The sequence below is a fragment of the Hippopotamus amphibius genome, chromosome 4 (genome assembly GCF_030028045.1).
Source record: "Hippopotamus amphibius kiboko isolate mHipAmp2 chromosome 4, mHipAmp2.hap2, whole genome shotgun sequence".
Lineage (NCBI taxonomy): Eukaryota > Metazoa > Chordata > Mammalia > Artiodactyla > Hippopotamidae > Hippopotamus > Hippopotamus amphibius.
In genome coordinates, this window is record NC_080189.1 from 23531490 (window position 1) to 23555060 (window position 23571).

At 38.8% G+C, this 23571-nt stretch overlaps 1 protein-coding gene across 8 annotated transcripts in view; it reads right to left on the minus strand.

The window, feature by feature from the left end:
- The window catches only part of NRF1 (nuclear respiratory factor 1), a 120456-nt gene that overhangs the window by 25199 nt on the left and 71686 nt on the right, over positions 1 to 23571 (minus strand). For 6 of the 8 annotated variants that reach the window (XM_057731595.1, XM_057731596.1, XM_057731598.1 and 3 more), the window contains 6 exons: positions 17024 to 17182; positions 16007 to 16204; positions 15310 to 15411; positions 9274 to 9431; positions 6559 to 6654; positions 2148 to 2272 (listed from right to left, as the gene is read on the minus strand). In XM_057731595.1, the coding sequence (XP_057587578.1) occupies positions 2148 to 2272; positions 6559 to 6654; positions 9274 to 9431; positions 15310 to 15411; positions 16007 to 16204; positions 17024 to 17182 (838 nt within the window). The remainder of the gene's footprint in view (positions 1 to 2147; positions 2273 to 6558; positions 6655 to 9273; positions 9432 to 15309; positions 15412 to 16006; positions 16205 to 17023; positions 17183 to 23571) is intronic. The other 2 variants (XM_057731600.1, XM_057731599.1) reach the window with 1 other exon arrangement.

Below are 23571 nucleotides of genomic sequence, written 5' to 3' on the forward strand. Positions count from 1 at the left end.
AGACACCATAAGCTGGTCATCACAAAAGTGACAAACAATGCCAATAGAGCACAATCGGAAAGAATGATGAAAAAAAGAACCCTTAAAATTCCAGACAGATAAATTAGTTGGATAAATGAGAATATTTTGGTTCCAAGTCCCAGAGTAAATCCTATAGCACTCTGGGTAAAAATGCTAGAAGACAGAGGAGCATCATTATTTCTTGGTTCATATCTGATATTAGATTCATCCTCTGGATTCCCAAGGGATAGATGACATGATATGTGCCTTCACCTAATATTACTAGGATAAGGCACAACTCAACGGTCTGATCTGATACAGCTAAATCCAACTCTCAAGTCTGAGTTCACAGGTGCTGGCAGGTCACAAAGTGGGGAATGGTCTGCTCTGGGGAACCACTGGCTTTTTGGATGCAGATTATAATTTTTGCTTATCACAAATGCAGCCAACAACACAAAGTCAATACAACTGATTCACACAACCCAAGCTACTGAAAAGAAGCAGTTTCCAGGAATGAATAGTAGTGGGTGTGGTTCACCTTTATCTCATGGCTGAATAGATCTACTTGGCGGGAGTCCCAGAGAGTCCTTACACTTACCTATAAATTCATCTACCTGAAAAGGTGAGGTTGGGGAGGAGCCAGAACTATAAAGCAGTCTCTTCTCCTCACCCGGACAGGTCAAGACCACTAAACAGATAACAAAGCCTCCCATCAAATCCACACAGGGCATTATTTTTAGCAGTTCCATAGTGAATAACAGCAACTGCACTTCAGAAGACTGTGACATAGTCAGATATCTTCTGTTCAAGGTAGATGAAGACTCAAATGAGGAATAGAAAAAGATAAGGAAATAGGGTTAGGATTCGAGCTAAAGAGGAAGGTTTTCCTTAATTCCAACTATGGTCTATTTCATTCTGAATGTACATGGTTATAAGACATCCTTTACCTTGCAGTGTTCTGGCTAAGATCAACTCTATCTCTATTTGGGTTAGTTCACGGAAGCCCCTAGCCCTACAGAAAAAGCAGGCTGTAGTTTTAATATTTGATTTTTTGTTTTTTTGTTTGTTTGTTTTAAGAAAATGATTCTCAGAAGCCACATGGCTTTTCACATTTCCCGTTATTCTTCTCTGGGAGACAGAGGTGTTTTCTTCTCCTCACTTTCGAAGGAGGATGCAGCATTGTGTCTTTCCCCAAAGACTTTTCCAACTAACGTGTTATTTTAGTTCCTAGGGATCTACCCCAAAAAAAGTGCAAGGAACTTTTCCTTCAGCCACTAAATGCCATTAAGGAACTCTCTGCCTAAACAGGACTACAAATCTCCAAAAACCACAGAGTAGTTACTTTGTCCTACTTAACCTAATTATATGTATATTTTAAAAGCTTAATAAACATTCACACAGAGTCTCACAGAACAGAGCTGGTCTTCCTCTTTGATCCAGACTTTAGAGGCCCTTCCCCGGGCAGCCCAAGTCTTGGTAACTGAATCCCAGAGCCTGCTGAAGTGGATCCAAACAGCTGGGCTGGAGTTGTAAGTTTTTGTCACCATATTTCTATGAACTTTATCCCTTTTATTTATTCAGGATATCACCAATATCCAGGAAGTCAAAGAGCTGGGAAAGAAGGGCAGGGTGGTGGCATGTTATTGGCTCAATCCAGAGGCCCTCGGTGAGGCCACATTTAACAGGAAGCAGAACCCATAGCATCAATCAGAAAAGTGCCTTCATCACAGCCTGCTGGCTGACCTTGTGGGGAGATGGTCAGAACATTCCTTGCTACCACAATGCACTTGCCCACAGGAGAGTCTCTCCTATAGTAAAGGACGCTGATCTACCCCATGAGAGAAAAAGGACAAAATGCGCCCCACAGAAAATTTTAAAATCCCTCTCAGCAAGTACTGTCACAGCAAAAATAAGTCATTCAGTTAGGTAGCCATTATTATGGCTTTTATTTCCCCCAGGAAACCCCGAGTCTCCTACTAGGGAAAGGAATCAGAGGCTCCTAGAATTTTCCTAGGTATCAATTGCCTACCAATATAAAAAACTCAAATCAAAATTCAACCTCATTCTGAAGGGTCTGTTGTCAGTCATGTCATGAAGGTTTAAGTGGAAACAGGGAAGAATTCAATAAAATATTTATGCGCTCTTACCGTTAGCATCTTGGACTCCAGTAAGTGCTCCGACGGCTGCTGCGGTTTCCCCAGACAGGACGATCTGTCCACCCCCTTGCAAGGTGGCCTCGGCCAGGGTGGCGACAGCATGGGCAGCAGCTTCGCTGTGGGTACAGAAACGGGAGGAGGGATGTGTGAGCTGAACAGAACTGCAGCAAGACAAACCAGCCTTTCAACCCTTCCTAGGATCTCTCCGCTGACTCCATGTTTGTGAGCCTACCAGCAGATAAGGGATCCCAGTGCTATTGACAGAACCAGAGCAATTTCTAAATGATAACAATAAAAAGTTAGAGAAATCCCGTCTTTCTTATTTATACAGCTAATGTGAGATTTTCTTTAAGCCTAGGAAATGCGTGTTTGAGGACAGAAGGCACTCATTCCCAGTCTCTTCTTTATCAATATCAATTGAGTGCCTGCAAGCCACAGTGGAAGCTCTGATCCACATTCACAATGCAAAAGCTATTTTGGTTGTCAATCACAGGGTTTCCTTTTTCTCATTTCTCTTTACGGTAACACAAGGCAGACCATCTGAAACTGCACTTTTATAGCCAAGGATGGTAACATGAGGAGTCAGCAACCTGGACTTGCTATTCAATTAATATTAAATAATAACTCTACTCAATACTCTGTAATAACCTATATGGGAAAGGAATCTGAAAAAGAATAGGTATGTGTATATGTATAACTAAATCACTTTGCTGTACACCTGAAGCCAACACAACATTGTAAATCAATTATACTCTAATATAAAGTAAAAATTTTTTAAAAGACACATAAAATATATTAAATAATAGCGATTTGGTTTACATCCATGATTCCAAACACAAAGTAATGGCTGACTAATACCTTGCAAAGTTCAGCCCTTCCTTTTGCCTCACGTACATGTAGGCAGCACTAAATTAACACTTAAAAGTTTAAATTATCACTATAAGCCCAAATTCCTTGACTCTACAAACATAATGAAACAATAAACCCCCTCACTGCAAATCAAACACTCTAAGAATAGAAAGATATTAGCCATCTATTTATAGTAAACACTATTATAGCAGTGTGTCCCATTTTTCTTTTCCTTACTATATGCTTTTACTATATACATAAATATCCACTTTTCTTTGATTCTATGATGATACAAACTATAAAATGTATTACTGTTTCATGTGCCAGTAAAAAAGAAAAGTTCCTGGGTATTCCCTGGTGGTCTAGTGGCTAGGACTCCGTGTTTTCACTGCCAGGGCCCGGGTTTGATCCTTGGTCAGGGAAGTAAGATACCCAAGCCTCACAGCACAGCCAAAAAGAAAAAAAAAAGTTTCTGACAATTGTAATCATAAGATTATAGTTTCCCATCCAAACTTCAGCGATGTTAAAATGTGGAAGGAAAAAAAAACACCACCAGATTAATTCAGTACCTCTCCCGGGAAAGTATCAGGTACCACTTTGCATGGTTACTGAGGGAGTATCAAAAGTGGGCATGGAGGAGAGGAGGTGGCATCATTTAGTTTATCAGAGGTGGACAAAGTCCCGAGTCTGACGCCAAATAAGCCAGTTGATTCACCTTTGTTCTGAAGCTGGAGACTTTGTCATAACTATGGCAGTCATGTCGCAATCACAAGCTAGGAGGCAAAGACGGGAGGGGGGCTGTGGACTGGTTAGGGCAAACTCATCATGACTGTGGGCAAAGCAACGTGTACCACGCTTAACAATGTCACTCTCATCTAAAAAAGTCAGCAAACAAGTAAAACAACCCACATAATCATTCTTCTGGGGAAGACTTCCTGGTCACTATAAGGATATCAGGAAGCAGTTTAAGAAATCCAACGGACAGAAAAGTCTCATTAAATAGAAAATTCTCCCTTTCTTGCTGTCTCGCCTTACTTTTTGTTATGTGTGTGTTTAAAAAGTTACTTATCTCTGATAATACAATGCACGTAGAAACGTGTAAAAATTCACTAAATATAAAAGAAAAATTTTAAATATCGTGCAGAGATAACTTATTTTCCTTCTAATCTTAAGCACAACTTTAAACAGATAATCAGGATCATAGTGCAATACAGTTTTATAGCCTGGTTTTCTTACCTAACTTTGTATTTCCCCATGTAAATATTCGTTGACAATTATTCAAAATAAGTTAAATGTAAAATTGTGATCCCCTCCACCCCAAGTGGTTCAGCTGTGGTAACTTTTAATTCCCAGGCTTCCTCTGACTTAGTTCAAGATCATGATTACATATTTCAAATTTATTTACTTCCTTTATAAAAACTTTGGGGATGGAATTGAGGTTGAGTGAAAAGTTGTAGAAAGTTGCATAGTTTCCATGCAGCCCCTTTAAAAGCTAAGATCAGTCTCTATGCTAAAACGTACTTCAGATCTGATACTCACAGCCAGTCATTCCACAGTTTCTGTAACATGAATTCAGAGCCAAAGTGGACCCTTCATCTGGAATTACTACTAAGGCTATTCTTTACATTTTACAAAAGGTAGATTTTAATTTTAGGATGCTTTATAACTATTTATTAGAAATAGCGAAATGAATGATTATTTAGTGCCTAGACCCTCAACTTTCAATATTTTTCTGAGAAATCTGTCAAATAATACTACCAGCCAATTCTATAGTGTTCAGCTATCACTGATTAACAATAAAAATATTTAACACTCTGACCTGAGACTTCATGGAAAGCTAAAAAGTATATTATTTGGAAGATGCTTCCGCTGTGTGGTATTTTGAAGAAGAAAGCTGGTATATGAGAACTGTTTATATGGAAATATGAGCTGTGTTTACAGGTTACCTCAGCAACTGCTCATTCCCCCCAGTTTTTATTACAATCTACAATAATCTTATTTCTATGACCATTTACTAAACCATTTCTACGTGCAAGAGTGGCAGGTGACATCCTGCCACTCTTGGACACATGCTTGCAGTGTGAAATTTCACAGGTTACGAGGGGAGAGCAGCCCTGACCCGCAAGTGTCCCTGTATCCACTCATATCCATTTTATGATGTCTGAAGCTCTAAATAAAGTCATTTTCTTTAATACCTTCCTAAAATATATTATGCTGGAAGAAAAGCTGTGAACCAGCAACAACCAGAGCAATCTGGAATGCCAGGGATGAGGGGTCTGATGGGGATGACAGGCCCACAGGTTGTTGAGGTCAGTTACTGCATGCCTTGTCAGGGGCCGGGGCAAAGCAGCGATGGATGGATCCTTTACGTGGTACAAAAGACAACGGTGACGCCTGTGGTCAGCAGACTATCATTTCCAAATCTATTCTAACCACTTACACTAAACTTCATGGGAAACGATCAAACTATACTGTGAGGAAAAAATTACCTTTACTTAAAAGGTGAGAAGGGATCAAAATATCTCTAAGCTACCACTTCACAATTTTTTGACAAAAGTCATTTCCAAACCAGAGTTACCAATGAAAAGTTTCCATCAACTCCCCCCGCCCCCTTTTTTCATCAACATTTTATCTGCAAGTGTCCAGCTTTATAGGAAAAAGAGGCAGCTGCACAGTCCCTGCTGCCCTCCATTTCCAGAGAGGATTTCTGACCTAGGTGGTCCATCCCATGTCACTGGACAAATAAATACAAGCTCATATATTAAAGCCATGTTTTATTTTAGTAATATCTCTAATTTTAAGCCAATATTTTCCTTTTAAAAGCAGTAAAACTCAATTTTTCTTTAAAAATATAATTCACTTTTTATTAAGCAGTCTCTTCACAGCAAAAGAACAGCAACTCTAACTTCCTTGAGCATTTGTTTCCCCACAGCACTGAGTCACAGCACTACACACAGTAGACAGTAAAAACTGTCTCGCTGTCAACAACACAGCACAAATTTCTACCAGGGCAAGTGTAGATTCAGTCTACCAATATTTATCATGTATCTCTATGTGCAAGGACGGCACTGAATTTGCAGGACTTGTTTAAGAGGGAATGTAAATCTAGGACAACTTAACCAACAAAATGAAACTTCAAATTAATCATTGCATTGTAACAAGCAAATGATGATTTCACTTCCTTTCCTGTCTGGTTGTTCAGGGTGAAGAGCTCTTTTTTTTGGGGGGGGGGGGGCTGTAAGGCTCTGCTTTTCATTTGTTCACTTTGAGCCTCTTTCCATCGCCTTCCTGAAAGTGTTAATTTATTCTGTATTTTGAAAATAATTAAAATTAACTAGTTTCCAGATTTTTAAATGACTATTTCTCCATACCCCTTTTGGGTTATTGTAATGCCAGGGTGGGCTACAGGTTGTCTGAGCCCAGGGACCTCATTCTAACTTTCTATACAAAATTCTTTTAACAGCATGGTTGAAAAAAACTGTCTGTCCTGCACCAGTCCTGATCCCCTCTCCCCTCCACAGCCGAGGGAGCCCTCTCCCTTCTTGTTTCCCACCTGCCATTCCATGCACCCTGCCTCTCTCTCTTCATGCTGTGCCCACATCTGCTGTTTACAGTGCAGCAGAGGTGCAGGTGCTTGTTCCATTTGCACCTGAAAAAGAGACAGGCTAGAAGGGAGCAGCTCTATGAAATCGTTTTGTTACCACAGGAACAAAGACCAGATTCACAGTGTATTTTTCACTAAGGTGACTTCCACAACAAATTCTTTGGAGAGGCTGGGAATGGGTCTTATCCTATAGAGAAGCAAACACCACGGGCTTGTGTCTTAGGTCCAATCCTCTTGACATTAGACAGTGAGACAGTGGCTCTTGGAATTAGAAGCCCACGATGTTCCCCTAGTAGCCTGCTACAGTCTAGTCTCCACTGCCAGGCTTGATTTCTTCACCCCCAGCAGAGGCTGCAACACACCATCCCCCAACACTCATTGGGGCGTTGAACTATATGATTGCAAACAGATTTCAACATCTCTTTACTCCTCCTGCATGCCAGGGTGAACCATATTCTCCTTCCTTTGGAGTAAACACTGTAGCCACCTCAGCTGCATCTGAGTTTGTTAACAAGCCCTCGGGGGAAACCATTACCCTCCTTGCCTTTAGAAATAAGCCCTGGTCCTTACACTAAAGGGAGCCAGAACGTGCCTCATATTTTCCACTATGTACAGGGTTCCCAGGACACTCACACTTCACTGGAATATCCAAGGTGCTGGTGCAATGAAATGAAGTTTTTAATGGTGGCTTTTTAGACCCCATACTACAGTAAGGGGTTACCGGACCAAAAAGAAGGAGGGTCTCACTCTGGCCACAGCTTTCAGGAAGTTTATCTGTGTGTCCTCTCTCAAAAGTACAAGTGGGATTGACTCAAAGTATAAGGAATCAAATTAGACTTTCATGTTACTGAAAAGCAATATGGTTCAATGGGCTACGAAAAAAGTTTCCATCCCAGGTCACTCACGGACTCACTGGTAACTCTGGAAGGACAAGTGTGTGTACATTTCAGTTTTTTACATCTAATTAACCAAGTCCTGGCCATACTTTCTTAAAACCAGCCACTATCTCCACTCTAACCTCTACTTGCCAAGTCTTTGACAAGTCACACCTCCTCTTAACTGGCCTTTTATTTCTAATCTCTTCTCAGTATTAAGTTAAATGATAATAAGTATAATTCCTGAAATGCTAATTACAGGCCAGACACTTTGATGAGAGTTTTATATACATCATTTCATTGAATCTTTATGATTCTACAGGATTACAATTATCCTTATTTATAATGATGATGAGACCAATGCTTGGGGGTTATATTTCTCAAGATCGAATGGCGACTAAATGGCAGAGGTAGGTTTCAAACCCGAATCTATACAATCTCAGACTCCTCTTCTCAGGCACCATACTATATGGCCTCAAGGAACCTTATGTACATAAGCCTATAGGGGCTTTCTAGTGTCTACCACAGCCAATCTAAACTTTAGCTGATTTTTATATTTTGGAGGAGGTGATCCCCTTCCTCTGAATTCCTACTATGTTCATAGTCTACACTATACAACTGGACAGTGAATTACACTCTGTGTAATATGTTTGCTAAGTGTTTCACTTAAATCAATCTCCCCAATCACGGTACGATTCCTTTTAAGGCAGACATTATATTTTAACACATTCTTTATTTACAGCCTTACCTAGTAGAATGCTGGCATGTCATAGGAGTTCAAAGACTGAGACTAACAGCTGCTGCACATAATGATAACAGCAACCTTATCATATGCTGGGCACTGATCTAAGGATCTCACACGCGTTGATTTTTCCAATTCATGTAGCACCCCTACGAGGTAGCACTGTTTTTACCCCTATTTTACAAAGAGGAAAGCCTTGGCATTAAGCTCAAGTAAATCGCCCAAGGTCAAACAGCTAATAAGTGACAAAACTGGGATTCAAACCCAGGTAGCCTGGCTTCAAAGCACATACTCTTAACCATCAGTTAAAACGTCTGAATCCATTCAAAATAAAATTGTGTCAGCAATGAACAATAAAAAGAATAATATGGGGATGATTTTTTTCTGTCAACAACCAATAGAAGGAACCAAGCAGGGAACAATACAATTTAGTTTTGGAAACTACCTCTTTCTAGAGTATTCCATTCTGTAGTATCCTTCCTAAACATATCTAAAGAAAAAAAAAAATCAGTTTTTCCCAATAATCCAAAGATCATTTTATTTTGAAGTCACTGATGAGCAAGAGAAACAAATTTCCTGAAAAGTCAGTAAAGTCAGCTCCTGACCAGCTAAAACATGGATTAATACCTATAACAAAAAGCAGTTTCTTTTGTAGGGTAAAAGGAAAATCAATGCTGAAGCTTCTTGATTTTTTATTACATTCTTTGATCGCTTTAAAAACACAGAGTACCCACATTTGCTGATTTTGGTCTGTTAATGAGCACAGAACAGGATAAAGCAAAAGGGACCCATGTCCCTTGACCAGAAGGCTTGGGCTCGAAGTCAGAATGGCTGGACTGGTTGCTGGGGGGGGGGGGGAGGGGGGATGGGATGGGATGGGAGTGGGCTGGGTGAGGGCTGATTATAAGACAACTTACAATATCTTATGGGCTAAGAGTATTAAGTTCCAAATGCCAATTCTGACAAAGTGCGGTACGACGTTTTTCTTTACACCTGTATATATGGACAGATTCGCCCTCCTCTTTTATTGCCCACCCCTGCCTCCACCTGTTGAGTGCCATGGTGACTGTGGCTCCCTGTTGCATCTCCTGAGAAGCTGCCACTGCGGCCTCTGCCAGTGATGCCACCGCCTGGGTGGCCTCTGATGCTTGCGTCGTCTGGATGGTCATCTCACCTCCTTGTAACGTGGCCCAATTTTGTTCCACCTGAGGCAGAAAAGGACATGATAGTTAAAAAATCAAAGTCACAAGAGGATTATGATTTTTAAAAGTCATTCTTCTAAAAAATTGCTATGTGTTCAGCCAAATACATACATACTTTTAAATTAACGTGACTCACAATGTATAGAACAGGGTTTTTAGCATGATATCTTTTGTGTTAAAAGGGGGGGTATTAGAATATATATTTTAATTTGCTTATAGTTGCATAAAGAAATTCTGGAAGGACACAAGAGAAACCATTGAAAATATTTTCCTCAGTGTGTGCAGAGGAAGGAGTTGTGGGAATAGGTTGGATAGAAGACTGAAAGCAAGATTTTCCACTGTATTCTTTTACGTAATTTTTGAAATATCTAAGTCATATCAATATAGTACCTATTCTAAAATTAAAGTTTTTGAATAAACTGTAAGTATAATTCTAAAAAAACTTCAAACTGTACCAAAGGGAACAGGATGCCAGTACTCCAGATCCTTTGCCCAAAGGCCACTGCTGTTACCTATTTCTCTATTTCTCATGTGTCTTTGCAGGGATATTCTCTCAATGTGAGCATATTTACACGCGTGCGCGCACACACACACACACACACTCACTCTCAAGAAAAATGGCAGTACATGCTACATATCTTTTTGTACCTTGCTTTTTTCACAAACAATACGGCTCTGAAATGACTTTATTTTGGAATGTATCAAACTGCTTCATACATTCATGAATCATAGTCATGGCTGCACAGCATTAGGGTATACAGTTACACCATGATTTATTTAAACAGCCACCTTTTAATGGACATTTAAGTAGTTTCCAGTGTTTTGCTATTACAAACACTACCGTAATGAATATCCTTATACACTACTTTGTATAGTTTATGTGAGTCTGCTTATTGAGTAAATTCCTATTATATGTCAAAAGTATTTTGTATTTTTATTTTTGATGGAAACTGCCAAATTCAGTAAATAATTTTTTTAATGTAGTAAAAATGACTTTTCTTTTACTGGGAAGGAATTATGAAGAAAAAAACAAGCAACAAAACAAACAAAAAAAACCATGCTATCTGGTTATATAGAGTAGATTAGAATACAGCGTTTCTAGATCTAGCACAGGGTTTCTTAACCTTGGCACTATTAATATTTTGGGTTAAAAAATTCTTTGTTGTGAGGTCTGTCTTTTGCATTGTAGGATATTTAGCAGCATCCTTGGCTTCTACCCAGTAGATGCTAATAGCATCCTCCCCAGTCGTGACAATAAAAAATATCTCCAAACACTGCCAAATGTCCTCTCTGAGGGGTGTAGTCTCAACCCCTAGTTGAGAAACACTAATTTTAGAAAAATGCTTTGCATTTAGAGATTTTTTTTTCAAGTTATGGATACCTGAATCTAGCGATTTCAGTCTGTTTTGCTCAATAAATACTAGTTAGGTATCCCCCTTGCCTCCTGCTCCTCCCCGCCCCAAAAAACCCCCAAAAGCAGCAGGGGTACTGAAAGCAATTTCTATCCTAAAATAGAGTCAGTGATAATCAAGCAGCTCAGGTATAATATTTCTAAGGATTCAGGTCTCAGGACGTTAGCTGCCCTTACTGGAGCTCTTGCTGGGGCCCAGTGAGTGGTTAACTTGTGCCTGCATGTTACTGTGTCCCAAAGAAAGTACCACAAGCTCTAGGAGATGTAGATACTTAAAAAATCTCCTGCTTTGGCTCTATTGCTATACTTAGATTATCATGGTGCTTCTCCAAATGTTTGTCAAAAGCCCCCCAGAGAATGAGACATTCCTTTGAGTTACCTTAGTATCTGCCCTGAGTTCTTATAGACAGTGGATTATTCCAGCAAGCCTTCAGGGCCCAACAGATAAGAACCAGAGATATCCTACCTTTAGAGCTGCAAAGTTGCCCATTCAGGAATTCACAAAACTCTTGCTTAAGGTGTTATCTTTTTGATCTCATTACTTCAATGAGCATCACTGCAAACAATGCCACTTTAGATGGCAGTTATACTGCCAATCCACAGATGGTCGATGATCCCACTCAGAACATCAGCTGAAGCTGGCCAGCCCTGTAGCGTTTTCCTCTTTCCAGATCTGCCCCTCTGTATTTCTGCCCATCCCATTGCTGAGTGTGGCCTAGGGCAGCTCTCCCAAGTACTCACACTCTAATGGCAGCAACTTAACACTTACACATTTAGTTATAGCTATATTTGTAGTGAAAATGATATCAGAAATGTGGCCATATACAGTATACTTTAAGGAAGTTAAATTTATAGCACGAAAGATGAATGGATGGTGGTAAACGGTGGAGAAGAAATGAGAAGTAGATGAAGAGATTTCTATTCGGAGTAATGACAAGTAATAAATAAATCAGCTTAGGTATTAATGCTTCTTTGGAATTTCCTATTCTTGCGTCTCAGTGCTTTAGTTGTGTTTGCTTGAGCTCTTGTTGTTGCTCCCTTTCCATCTTTTGGGAGCCACTGTGTGGTTATCTATGCCTGGATGTCACCATGCCCAGAGAAAGGGCCACAAACTCTAGAAGGGAAAGATATTCAGAGGATGTAGTTAGCTTCTGTGCTTTTCTGTGAGAGATGCACTACAGTGAGGCCCTTCAAACTGTGGCTACCCTTGTCCCTCTGGCTACCGTGAACCACTCTGGCTCTTTCACACTTTCACACTGTGATGCACTACATGTGCTGGTCCCTTTGACAGAACACAACTCCCGTTCTTCCAGCCTCTGCTTCCTGTTCACCCCTCAAGTCTAAGCTCAGGTGAGATTAGGGCCAAGACAGCTCCACTTAAAGACAACTCCACTTAAAGACAACTCCCTACAGTCCAAGGCTCAGGACCTCTCCTCTGTGTTCCATAGTACCCTGGGGTCGCTTCTACTATATCCTTATTTCATTGCCATTTTCTCTGGTGTGTTTTTCTCTACCACCTTCCTGTGCGCTCCTTAAGAGCAAGAATGGTCTTTACTTTCCTCTACCTACAGTATATACAGTGCCTGGGCACTGGGCTCAGAAAGCATTTACTTAATGGATAGATGAAGAACATGTTCCTTTATTCATATTTCCCTACTTGCTCTTCAGTGTATCTATATTACAAATAAATTGATATTCATAAAAAAACCCACCTAAAATAAGCTGTGCTACTTCAAAACTGTTACACGTGTTCATGGTTCAGTTTAAAATTCATGTCTCTAATGTCTCTGTACTTTGGTTTCTTCTGCTGCTTCTTCTAACAGAATCACATGTACCACTATTATCAGATATTCAAATTGCAACTTTTCTGACACATAATGCAATTAATATCACTCATACCAATTGGTGGTCTTATCACATAACAGAACAAATTCTCAAATCCATTTGTATTTGTAAATATGCCATCAAAACAGAAACTGTATAAATATTTTGAAATCAATATATAGTTTATTTCATACTATTTTGAAATTCTTTCCTTATTCATTTCTAAATGTTTATGTAACTTGTTCTGTGTCCCTAATTAGTTTTAAGTTGCAAAAGGTTAGAGATTTTTCATTTGTTTGTTTCTTTGTAACTACTTAGATTATTGGATATTCTCAGCGCACAGAGTACTCAGAGTTGGGAGACCATTTATTACCAGAAGAGACAGGCGCACAGAAGGTCCTTCTTATAAATGTAACCAAATGCAACTAACTGGATGTTAAATGCAGTATTAATTTAAGAGCTCTCACTGGCAAGGCTATGATAAGAAAATAACCCTAAAACTTCTAAAAGTATAGGTATTGTTTATTTTTGTAAAGTACTTTCTGTTCCTTGGGAGAAACTATGCTAAATACAGGCAGTAGGATGTTTCTACAGAGCCACCTGATGCAATCCTTTGTTGACTTGCTACGGTCTTACCTGTTCCAAGTCAGTGAGATATTCTAACTAATCAGTCCTCATGGCTCAAAACTAAGATGCTAACAGCCATGTCAACATCTAAGAGAAATCAGAAGGCATACAGAAGCAAACTATAAAATCTAAAACATTTTGCCACTTTATGAGATAACCTGTGCTTCTTTTCTTTGTATCATTTTTGTTTCATTGGAAGCGTGGGAAGGGTTAGATTTTTTTAAATCTGACTGAATTTGGGTATTAACCAACAGGTTATTTGTATAGGTCATTCACACACTTCCACACAGATGACTAAGACTTTTTTATCCTTCATATTTTCCATGAACTTTTAGATGCATTGATTATGCGAAGTTTTTTAAATGTGTTTCAAAGAATTAGTTTCTAGAGAAGTCGTTAAGAAACCCAAAGTTATTTTCCCTAAATAGTACCCAGGAAACATTCAGCAGGGAGATATGGTAAATAACTTTGACTAAATCAAAAAGTAACAAATCTCATAAATGTAACCACTACTGTCTTTGCTGCCTCTTTCACACTTCAAGAAGTGTCTGTCCTCTAGTTTTAGTGTCTGGGGACTGATGAACTTTTCCCTCAGCTAATCCATTCTCTTTCACGATGTTTATATAATTTTAAAAGTAAATCTGACTTTTACCTTTCTGTACTGGAAAACCAAAGGCTAGCTCCTGCCCCAAACCCTGCCGGTCTCTCTCACTGGAAGCATTTTCTCCTGAAAGTACAGACCACTTTGCAAAATCTCTTACAGCGGGGATCACAGTTCCTTTATGTAGACATTTCTCTCTCCCTGAGAGCAGGGTTCCTGTGCAAATCAACTCTACGCATCTAACACCTCAACTGCAGCATGGCAGGGGCTCAACACATGCTGGCTGACAGGAGCCTGCTGTATTTCTCTTTACCTTGCTAGCCATGAACCTGTATCAGTTTTCTTCCTTTCCTGAGATGCACAAATGATGGTGACTTTGTGGTGTTCTGAGTGGAAATATTCCATGGTTTTGAACAAGGGTGAAATAATACTTTTAGCTTTGCTTCTGACATTGCTCTTTGACATTTGTTGGCTATTTTTCACACTTCAGCAGTACAACCTTTAGGGGAAAAGTCCACAGTGACTTAACGAACCCTTTCCTGAAGTTCACTGATGGCTCAGAGCTTAGACATTTTTCTAAATGCATTACCTAGCTTCAACACTTACTCTGTGCCTTTGGGAAGTCACCTAACCTTTCAGCTTTATCACGTATAAAGTAAAGACGATAACAGAACCTGTACTTCCTAGAGTTGAGGAGTGCTTAGTTTACCCAGTGCTCAATAAAGGTTAGCTACCTTTAAGTTAAATCTCATAATTAACTCATTTTTGATAGGGAAGGATTTTCTTGCTTTTTTGGCTTTTGGGTTTGTTTGTTTGTTTTTGCCATGCCACGCAGCCTGTGGGATCTTAAGTTAGTTCCCCAACCAGGGATTGAACTTGGGCCATGGCAGTGAAAGCACCAAGTCCTAACCACTGGATTGCCAGAGAATTCCCAGGGAAGGATTTTCTTGTGAAGTCTTTTCAAAGGCTCATTTAAAATGCAATAAATCATGTTTACTGATTTACAAATATATATATATATGTAAATATATATATATATATATATAAAAGAAGGTTTTAGTCAGCTTTAGTTTTAATGATCTAATTTTTTTCATAAAATCCAAAGATTAAGTTCTTTGGGATTCACAGCATAAAAGTACAAAATGGATACCAAATCCTATGTTGCAAATGTACAATTGTAAGTTCCTGACAGTTATGTCTGAATCATAAAGATCCCAAAATTTCGACTGTTATAATTAATATACACAGAGTAAGCTACTTTGCAAAACTGGCACGGTGTGATGTTTTAAAAGTTTTAAAAAAAACAATGCTACAGACATGTAGGCTACTTATAGTCTCTTCAACTTCTGGATCCTCCCTTCTCCTTCACCTATACATTTAAGTATTTAAGTGGAAACAGACAGAATCCTCTTTCTTACCTCTCCATCAGCCACAGCAGAATAATTCACTTGGGCAACAGTGACTGTGGTTGGCAATTCTGAAGCATCAGCCAATGTGGCTACTGTTGCCCCTGTACCAACCTAAAGAAAAACATGGAAAGAGATAAGTGTTGGTGAGTGAATCCTTCAACCTCTCCTTTACACAAAAGTTAAGATTCATTTAATCCCAAATTCAGCAGAGGTAATAATTAGTATGCCTTATTGTATGAAATGAATTACTAAAATCATATCTCAGACACTAACATGAGTTTCAGAGTTTTATTTCAACCAAATAAGTCAATATTAGAAGCCATCATGTTTCATCATTGGTCCCCAACTAACTTTCTACTCTCACCCCAATCTGAATTTTAGAGGCTCCCTATCGACCAACAAATTGTGTTTCACCTCAGAAGAGGTAATTCAAAAGGAATATTTCCTGGCCACTGACAGAGTGAAATCGTAAAAAAAAAAATAAGCCATTTTTACAGTGCTTTGATTTGGAAATGTCCAGAAAAGCTATCTAAAGCTTTGCATTTAGCAAAATGCAAACAATTTAAAATATTATTCAAAAAATCAAGTTCAGGTAGGAAGATCTTGAGGAGCTGTATAAAGTTCATACAAGAATTTATATTAAAAAACTTTTTACAGTCTGATCCGCCTCAAAAACCACAATCTGGTAACCATAAGGTTTACTCACCTGGATAAGTGAGACAGTGCCATCAGGGTTACTAAAGGTCTGGACTACGGTCTGTGATGGTACCAGATGGGCTATACTGTGTGTGGTTGTGGCCTGTGTTTGTGTTTGCTGATCTTCAAAAGCATACAAAAGGTCCTCTCGCCCATGCTGTTTATAACAGTTTTTAACTATGGTCCGTAGTGCCTGGGTCCATGAAACCTGTCATCAAAAGACCAGAAAAGCACATTAAGTCACAAAGAATGTTGGTTATTTAGTTCTACTATGGAATAAGCAGCTGCTTACTTACCAAACCAAACCAAACTTGTACGGAGTAACTCTCTCAGGATTATTTCCCACAGACTGATTTGGAAATAAAGAAATTCAGCACCAAGCAACAAAGATTTCACACTGGTTTCCTTCCTGATCAAAGTCTGGTTTAGCTTTTGGGTTTTATACCCTATTTTAACCTGAGGCCAACTCTTAAACTTCTCACAAAAAAAGGTTACTCTTTTGCCAAGAATTTTATTTTATTTAAGATTCTCAGTAAATTTTTAAAGCTAACTGAAAAAATGAATATGCAGAACAACTAAGGGAGGACACCCGGTTTAGTCTTTCTTCTTTTTTAAAATAAGTTTCATTATCAGAAGACTTGACTAACTTTACATCTCTCTATATTTATATTTTCAACAGTGATTCTTGCTAACCAGAAATAAGGATATTTCAAGTCTTCAAAGTCATTAATACTTTTACTTCAAGTTTCTTTAGTTTTTCCAAGTACCTTATAAGATTAAAATGGCTTCAAAAGGCAACTACACAGAGAGAAGTATAAATTCACAGACCCATCCCAAGTCTTTACAATGATGGAAGGATGAACGGGAAAGGCTATAAATCAGAGAATATCAAACCTCTTTTGGAGGACAGGTTTGACTATTACACAAATGTTTTTAGCCGTTATAGCATAAAAGTAGAACAACAAAAATGAGGTGGTTGATTCAGAAGGGAAAAGCAACAGGAAACTCAGGCCAGAGGAACCCTCACCCTCTGCTTTTGCTCTTCTGTGCGGACATCACTCCGAACGTTTGCCCATGGGATATCTTCAGGCCACCAGATGGGCTTGCAGCTTTCTTTACCCCAACCTGGTTTTCCCCGACCTGTGGAGTACTTCAGCATCTCTGGAATAAATGCCCGAAGCTGGGCCTGGAAAACAAGAGTGTGGTCATCAGTAGTCATGAAAGACATCTGGGACGTGTTCATTTCTCCCAACAAATTCTAAGATTATAAAACAGCCTTCTTGGAGGGTCTTGGAAAGTTCCAAAATGTGACTGTGAGAACTGACTATTTCCCATAGGTTACTATAGCTCTATGATGGAGAATTATACATGTGTTGGTAAAGTGCATCTTAAGCTGTATTTCATACACTTGTTCCTATAAGATCAAGAGTATCTGCCCCCATATTTGATTTCCATCCCATAAGGCACTACTGATGCTATAGCTTATTTCCCTTCTAGAACATCCACGCATTTACAGTGTCAAACAAAGGCAACATGTTTTCAACATGTTGTTCTGGAGGTAGTAATCAGAACAATTAGATGAGAGAAATAAGAGATGAAGAACAGATATAGTCACCATTATCTGTAAATGGTATGACTGTGTACCTGGAAATCCCCAGATGAAAAACTACTATAAACTTAAATAAGAGAATCTGGCAATGTGATTGGTCACAAAATATATGAAAATAAATGGGCTTTACTTAATAAAAAGGGAAAATAACCCTAAAACTCGTCTGAAGAGTTTCTAGTAAGCGAGTCCAGTGTCTGAGCCTGACATATAGATACACATAATGAAGCGTGTGTTGATCTTAAACACATATTGGATTTCATTAAAATTTATTTTACAAATCAAATCCAGACCAAACAGATGTTAAACCCCAGGGACAACTACCATTCTTTATCTCCTGGCATGGTAACCACACTGTGTGTGTATACTGGGGGAGAAGGGGAGCCTACATTGTGAATATTCTTAATTGTTGACAATGATTTTTGGCAAAAGAAGAGTTTATCAAGCTATAATCTTCCTCCTCAGACCTACTGCTTTCCTCTGAGCCTTGTGATCTATAGGACTCCAGAGATAAGCAGCATCTTCCATCTCATACAGCCTCTTAGGACCAAAAGGAGAGGACAATTTTAGCATGAGTCAGACCCAAGGACATGGGCTTGTAGCTGTAAAATAGAGAAAGAAAAAAAAAAGAAAGGGGTATACTTAAGTATTAATGAGAGATTGAGTACAGCAACACTTGTATTAAAGAGCCTATTTAAATATCAAGTGTTCTCATTTAAATATTATTTTACCAGAGGATGATAGAAATTAGTACACAGTAGGGAATCACAAACCCAAATCAGTAACGTTTATATAATAAAGATAGTTCTGGTTGACAGTACTTACATTATTAATTCTCGTCCCGAGCTTGCCATTTCACCTCTCTAAGTCCCCCCCATCTCCCAGACAGTCTCCTGCCTACAGGATATGATATAATACACTCCGTTATATATTTGGCTCTGTGGCATCAAGCAGCAGGCTAATAGAAATGTATCCATTTGCAAACCCAGGCTATCAGCTGGCTCATGAGGTCACTTCTTCAGTTATTTTAAGAAAGTGCATCTCAAAGTCATTTCCCCCTTTATCCTGGGAGTGTCTTTTTCTAGCCTCAGTTATACAGAGAAGGAAAAGGCTTAATCCTCACACACCACATTTACATTTCTTCATATGAAGAAACGATAGCTTTCTCAGATGCATAAACAAAATAAACTCATACCACAGACTTTTATAAGTCTTCCCCTTTCTTTCAATCCCATTAACAGTCTCTAAAAGGAGTTCTTTATATCCATACCTAGCAGAGCGAGGAGATAATGAAATAAGGCCAAATATCTCTAAATTAACAAAAAATTAAAGTTTGGGTTTTTTTTAAGTTTTAAAAGATGTTTTATGTGCTAGAATTTCTGGATGGGAAATGTTTCAAAGCCCTAGGAAGAAGACAGTAGAGACTAACCCGAGAGGTGGGAGAAACAGAAGCAGCACAAAGGAAAGGTTTTGCCTGTGGGTTTTTCCACAGGCAAAAACATGATTAAGTTCAAAAAAAAAAAGGGCCCAGAGTGAAATGCACAAGTTCCAATTCAGAGTCAGATCTTAGCTTTTTAAAGTACTATCAACTGTTCAAAATTTGCCCCTATATCAAAACAAGAGGCAAAAAGCACTTTCTACTATGGAAGTTAACTTTTCAAGCCTGTACAGTTTGGGGACAATCTTGCTTTTAAGTGCACAGAGACAATGTGACTTCACTGAAAGAGGCAATTTTCCACCAGACTATTTTTATACTGTCCCAAGTAATGAGTGCTAATAAAGGGACACTAATAAGGGTAAATGAGCTGTCCAGTATAGAAAGAGTTAAATGATTCCTTTCCAGAATTCAGCACTGTGCTTTCATTACCAGTTGGATTAATTACTGGTCCTGGAGAGTTTTGGAAACGCAAGCTACTCAACGTGCTTGTTAGGGAAGGTTCGTCTTTAATCCGCAGGGGAGACAATCAACAGGGTCAGCAAAGGTAAAGCCTGTCCTCTCTGGCTGTCCTGTAATTGGGCCACAACAAGCTTTCCCGGGTTCTCATTCTAAATTAGGGCTCTAGATGGGCTTCAAGTGCCCAGCGTGGTCAGTAAGCCCACCTCAAACCAGCAGAGTAGAAAATACCACTCCTTCTAGGGCAAACTCAGCAAAGAGAAAAGGTATTAAATTCATGCCAGTGGCAATCAAAAGTAAAGATTATGTGGAAACCACAGATGGTTTAAAAAAAAGACTTTTCTAAAACTCTGAAAGTTTTAATGTGGCCAAAATAAAACCATATTTCTTACTATGCTAGAAATTTTCCACTTGTAAATTCAGTTACTTCTTTGCTGTCCAACAATGCATTATCCTTATATATTCCCAAATACCCTTCTCCTCTCATTTCCTCTCTCTTTGCTCTGCATGTACCCAAGATGAGGAATTTTGAGGCTCCAGATGTCTATTTAGGTTCAGTTAACAAGAAAAGGACTTTCAAACCAAAATGTTTGCCAACTCCGTATCTAATGAGGAGGTCAGAGAATACATAACAGATTTAAAGAGAAGGCAACTAAAATCAAATCACGTTGAAAAGTGATATTTTCTATACCCTACAGGAAAACAGCAATGTAGCAGGGAAGGAAAATTAAAGAATTTTCAGATCGTGGCTTCATTACTATAATTTAAAATTATGAACTTCCAGGCTGACGGTCCTAATCATACTCAAATGGATAGTTAAAGGGCATTAGAAAATAAAAGCAAAAGGATTTCTTTGCTCACTGTTTGGGAATTGTTTGTACCACTGACCTTTGCTTATAGAGATAATGAGAGTGGCTTTCGTGACTAGAAACACCAATCCTATACCCCCACATTCCCTAGTAGTGCCAGCACAAACACTGGTTTCTCTTAATCTCATTCTCCCATAAAACACTTTCCCATACTGATGAACCCAGTGACAGGGCAAGAATAAGGATGCAGATGCAGAGAATGGACTGGAGGACACGGGGTTGAGGGGGCGGGGGGGGCGAAGGGGAAGCTGGGACAAGTGAGAGAGTAGCATAGTCATATATACACTACCAACTGTAAAATAGATAGCTAGTGGGCAGTTGCTGTATAACAAAGGGAGATCAACTCGATGATGGGTGATGCCTCAGAGGGCCAGGACAGGGAGAGTGGGAAGGAGTCTCAGGAGGGAGGGGATGTGGGGATATATGTATAAGTACAGCTGATTCACTTTGGTGTACCTCAAAAGCTGGTACAAGAGTGTAAAGCAATTATTTTCCAATAAAGAGCTTAAAAAAAAAAACACATTCCCATAGAAACATGCGAAGAGCAAGTATGGAAGGAAAGATACAACTAGAGAATTCAAGGGACGGCCAATGAAGACACTCTTTCAAGCCAACACTTCTGCTTCTGTATCTGCACACCGCATCAACCCATTACACTGTCTCCCTCCCATTAATCAAAATGCTCTTAAAATTCCACCTTGTCTTTGAGGGATTCTCAGAATGGTCAGTTTCTGCTGCCTTATCCTAGTTGTTCTCTTTTGTATAAAAATTTAAGTAACACAGATAAAGTCAGAGCTCTCTTTTTGATCTACTCCCTCCCAATCTAGTCACCTGTCCAGAGGGATTAATTTGATGAACATTCCTTACAGGCCGAATTCTATGCATTTACATAAATATATGCTGAAAAGGCACAGTTTTACGTGATGAAAGAAAACACACATATTTACATATTTTAGTATAACTCACTTTTTCTACTCAACATTTTGCCACAGAGATCTTCTCATGGTAGTACAACTAGAATAATCTCATTTTTAAAAAATAGTTGCCTAGTATTCACAGTATAGATTTTTCCATTTTATTTAACCATTCTCCTATTGATAAACATTTAGGTTGTTTACAGTGCTTGTACATGCTTCTTTGAGCACAACTGTGAGTATTTCTTTGGAGAAAAGTAGAATTGCTGGTTAAAGGGTATATGCATTTTTCGTTTTAATAGGTATTGCCTAACTGTCCTCCTAAAAGACTTTGTCAATCCTATTCTCACAGGTGCAGAATTATTTCAAAACCTCCCTTCGCACTTTAAAAAAACTTTAAATCTTTGTTTCCATGTTCTTCCTTCATTTTGCTTCCAAAAGGAAAGGAGAGCATAGCTTACCTGTACATTGTCCACAGCCCCTGAGCCAGGGCAGGTCCTGACCCCTGCCTGCCAGCTGCCTCCAGTTGACATGCAGCCCCCGGGGTCGCCTTCACATTTTTTTAATTACCCTGCTTTCTCATTTTGGCTCATCGGATATGGGGGATATGATTTATTTTAATTTTCATTACTAGTGAGGCTGAGACTCTTTTCACATGTTTACTGATTATTTTTCCTTTTACAACTGTTCACAATGTTTTGCTTATTTTTCTAATTATCTTTTTCTTATTAATTTGAAATATTAACCTGTTCTAGACATTCTTTGTCATATAATATGCAACTATTTTCCCCTAATCTAGTTCTGTCCTGAATATGGAATTTATATGCATGTTTCCTCTTCTTAGTATTCCTGAATATACTCTTATTTTACTCTACTCAAAATATGCTGTGTTCTATTTAAAAACACAGCCAATGTTTTTGTTACCTTTATATTCTCTTAATCTTATCCTGCCTACCTAACATTTACAAAATGTGGAGTGGCATCATATCCATAAACACTTTTTGATCATTTTAGACAGTAAGAAAAGCCTTCTCTGGTCATAGATTCTGACACTACAGTAGGAGAAGCAGTTAGGAACTGTGATCTACAACAGCGGTTCTCCAAGTTGGCTGTACATTGGAATTGCCTGGGGAGTTTAAACACTGCAGAAGCCTAGCTCTCATCCCCAAAGATTCTTATTTAATTGGTCTGGAGTGTGGCCTGGGTACTAGGATTTTAAGTTCCCCAGATGGTTCTATTGTGCAGCCAAGTTTGAGGACCACCGAACTAATTTAAATACTTTTTATTCAGCCCTTCTTCTTTAAAAAAAATTTTTTTAATTGTAGTAAAATATACATAACAGGAGATTTACCATGTTAAAATGTGCAATTCAGTGGCACTAAGTACATTCACAGTGTTGTATAACCATCATCCCTGTTTACAGTACTAATTCATCATCAAACAGAAATTCTGTACCTATTAATCAATAATTCCCCACTTCTACTTCCCCCAACCTCTGGTAACTGCTATTCTATTTTCTGTCTTTATTAATTTGCTCATTCTAGACACCTCATGTAAGTGGAATCACACAATATTTGTCCTTTGTGTTTGGCATATTTCACTTAGCATAATTTTCTACTCTTTGGGTAGAAGAGGCCAGATCTATGCTTTTCAAAACAAAACAAAGCAATACTCAAAAAACCTAAATTGATAACTGATGTATGTTTCCTAAGTAGAACATGTCAATCCCTGTGAATAATTTCTTTCAAAGAAGCAATCACTGTGCTGAATGTTGCTGAAAGTTTCCCCTGAAAAATGGTGAAGAATTACTATCCTGTTGCATCATCACTCCAAGGGAATATTAAAGCAACAAAGATTGCCCCAGTGAGAGTAAAAGGAGGGCAGTAAGTTCAAGGGAGGAAAGGGAGAGGGGAAAAAGGAGTGGATTTTAACCAGTAAAACCAGACTGGTCTTTCCAGAGATATTTGCCTGGATCTCTTCTAACAAATTCCAAAAAAGATGAACAACCTCCCAAAAACAAGAGATTCCTATAGGACTCAAATGTGGCAAAGAATACAGCTGATTTTCCACTAGCAAAATCCTAATTATTGTTTAAAGACTCCACAAGAAACGATATAAGTCCTTAAATTCAAAGTGTAGTCTGTGAGTCAGCAGCATTGGCATCACCTAGAAGCTAGGAGGCAGAATCTCAGGCCCCACGCCAGTCCTACTGATTCATAATCTGCATTTAAACAAACAAGACTCTCAGGTGATTCCTATGCATACAGAAGTTTGAGAAGCACAATTTAGCCT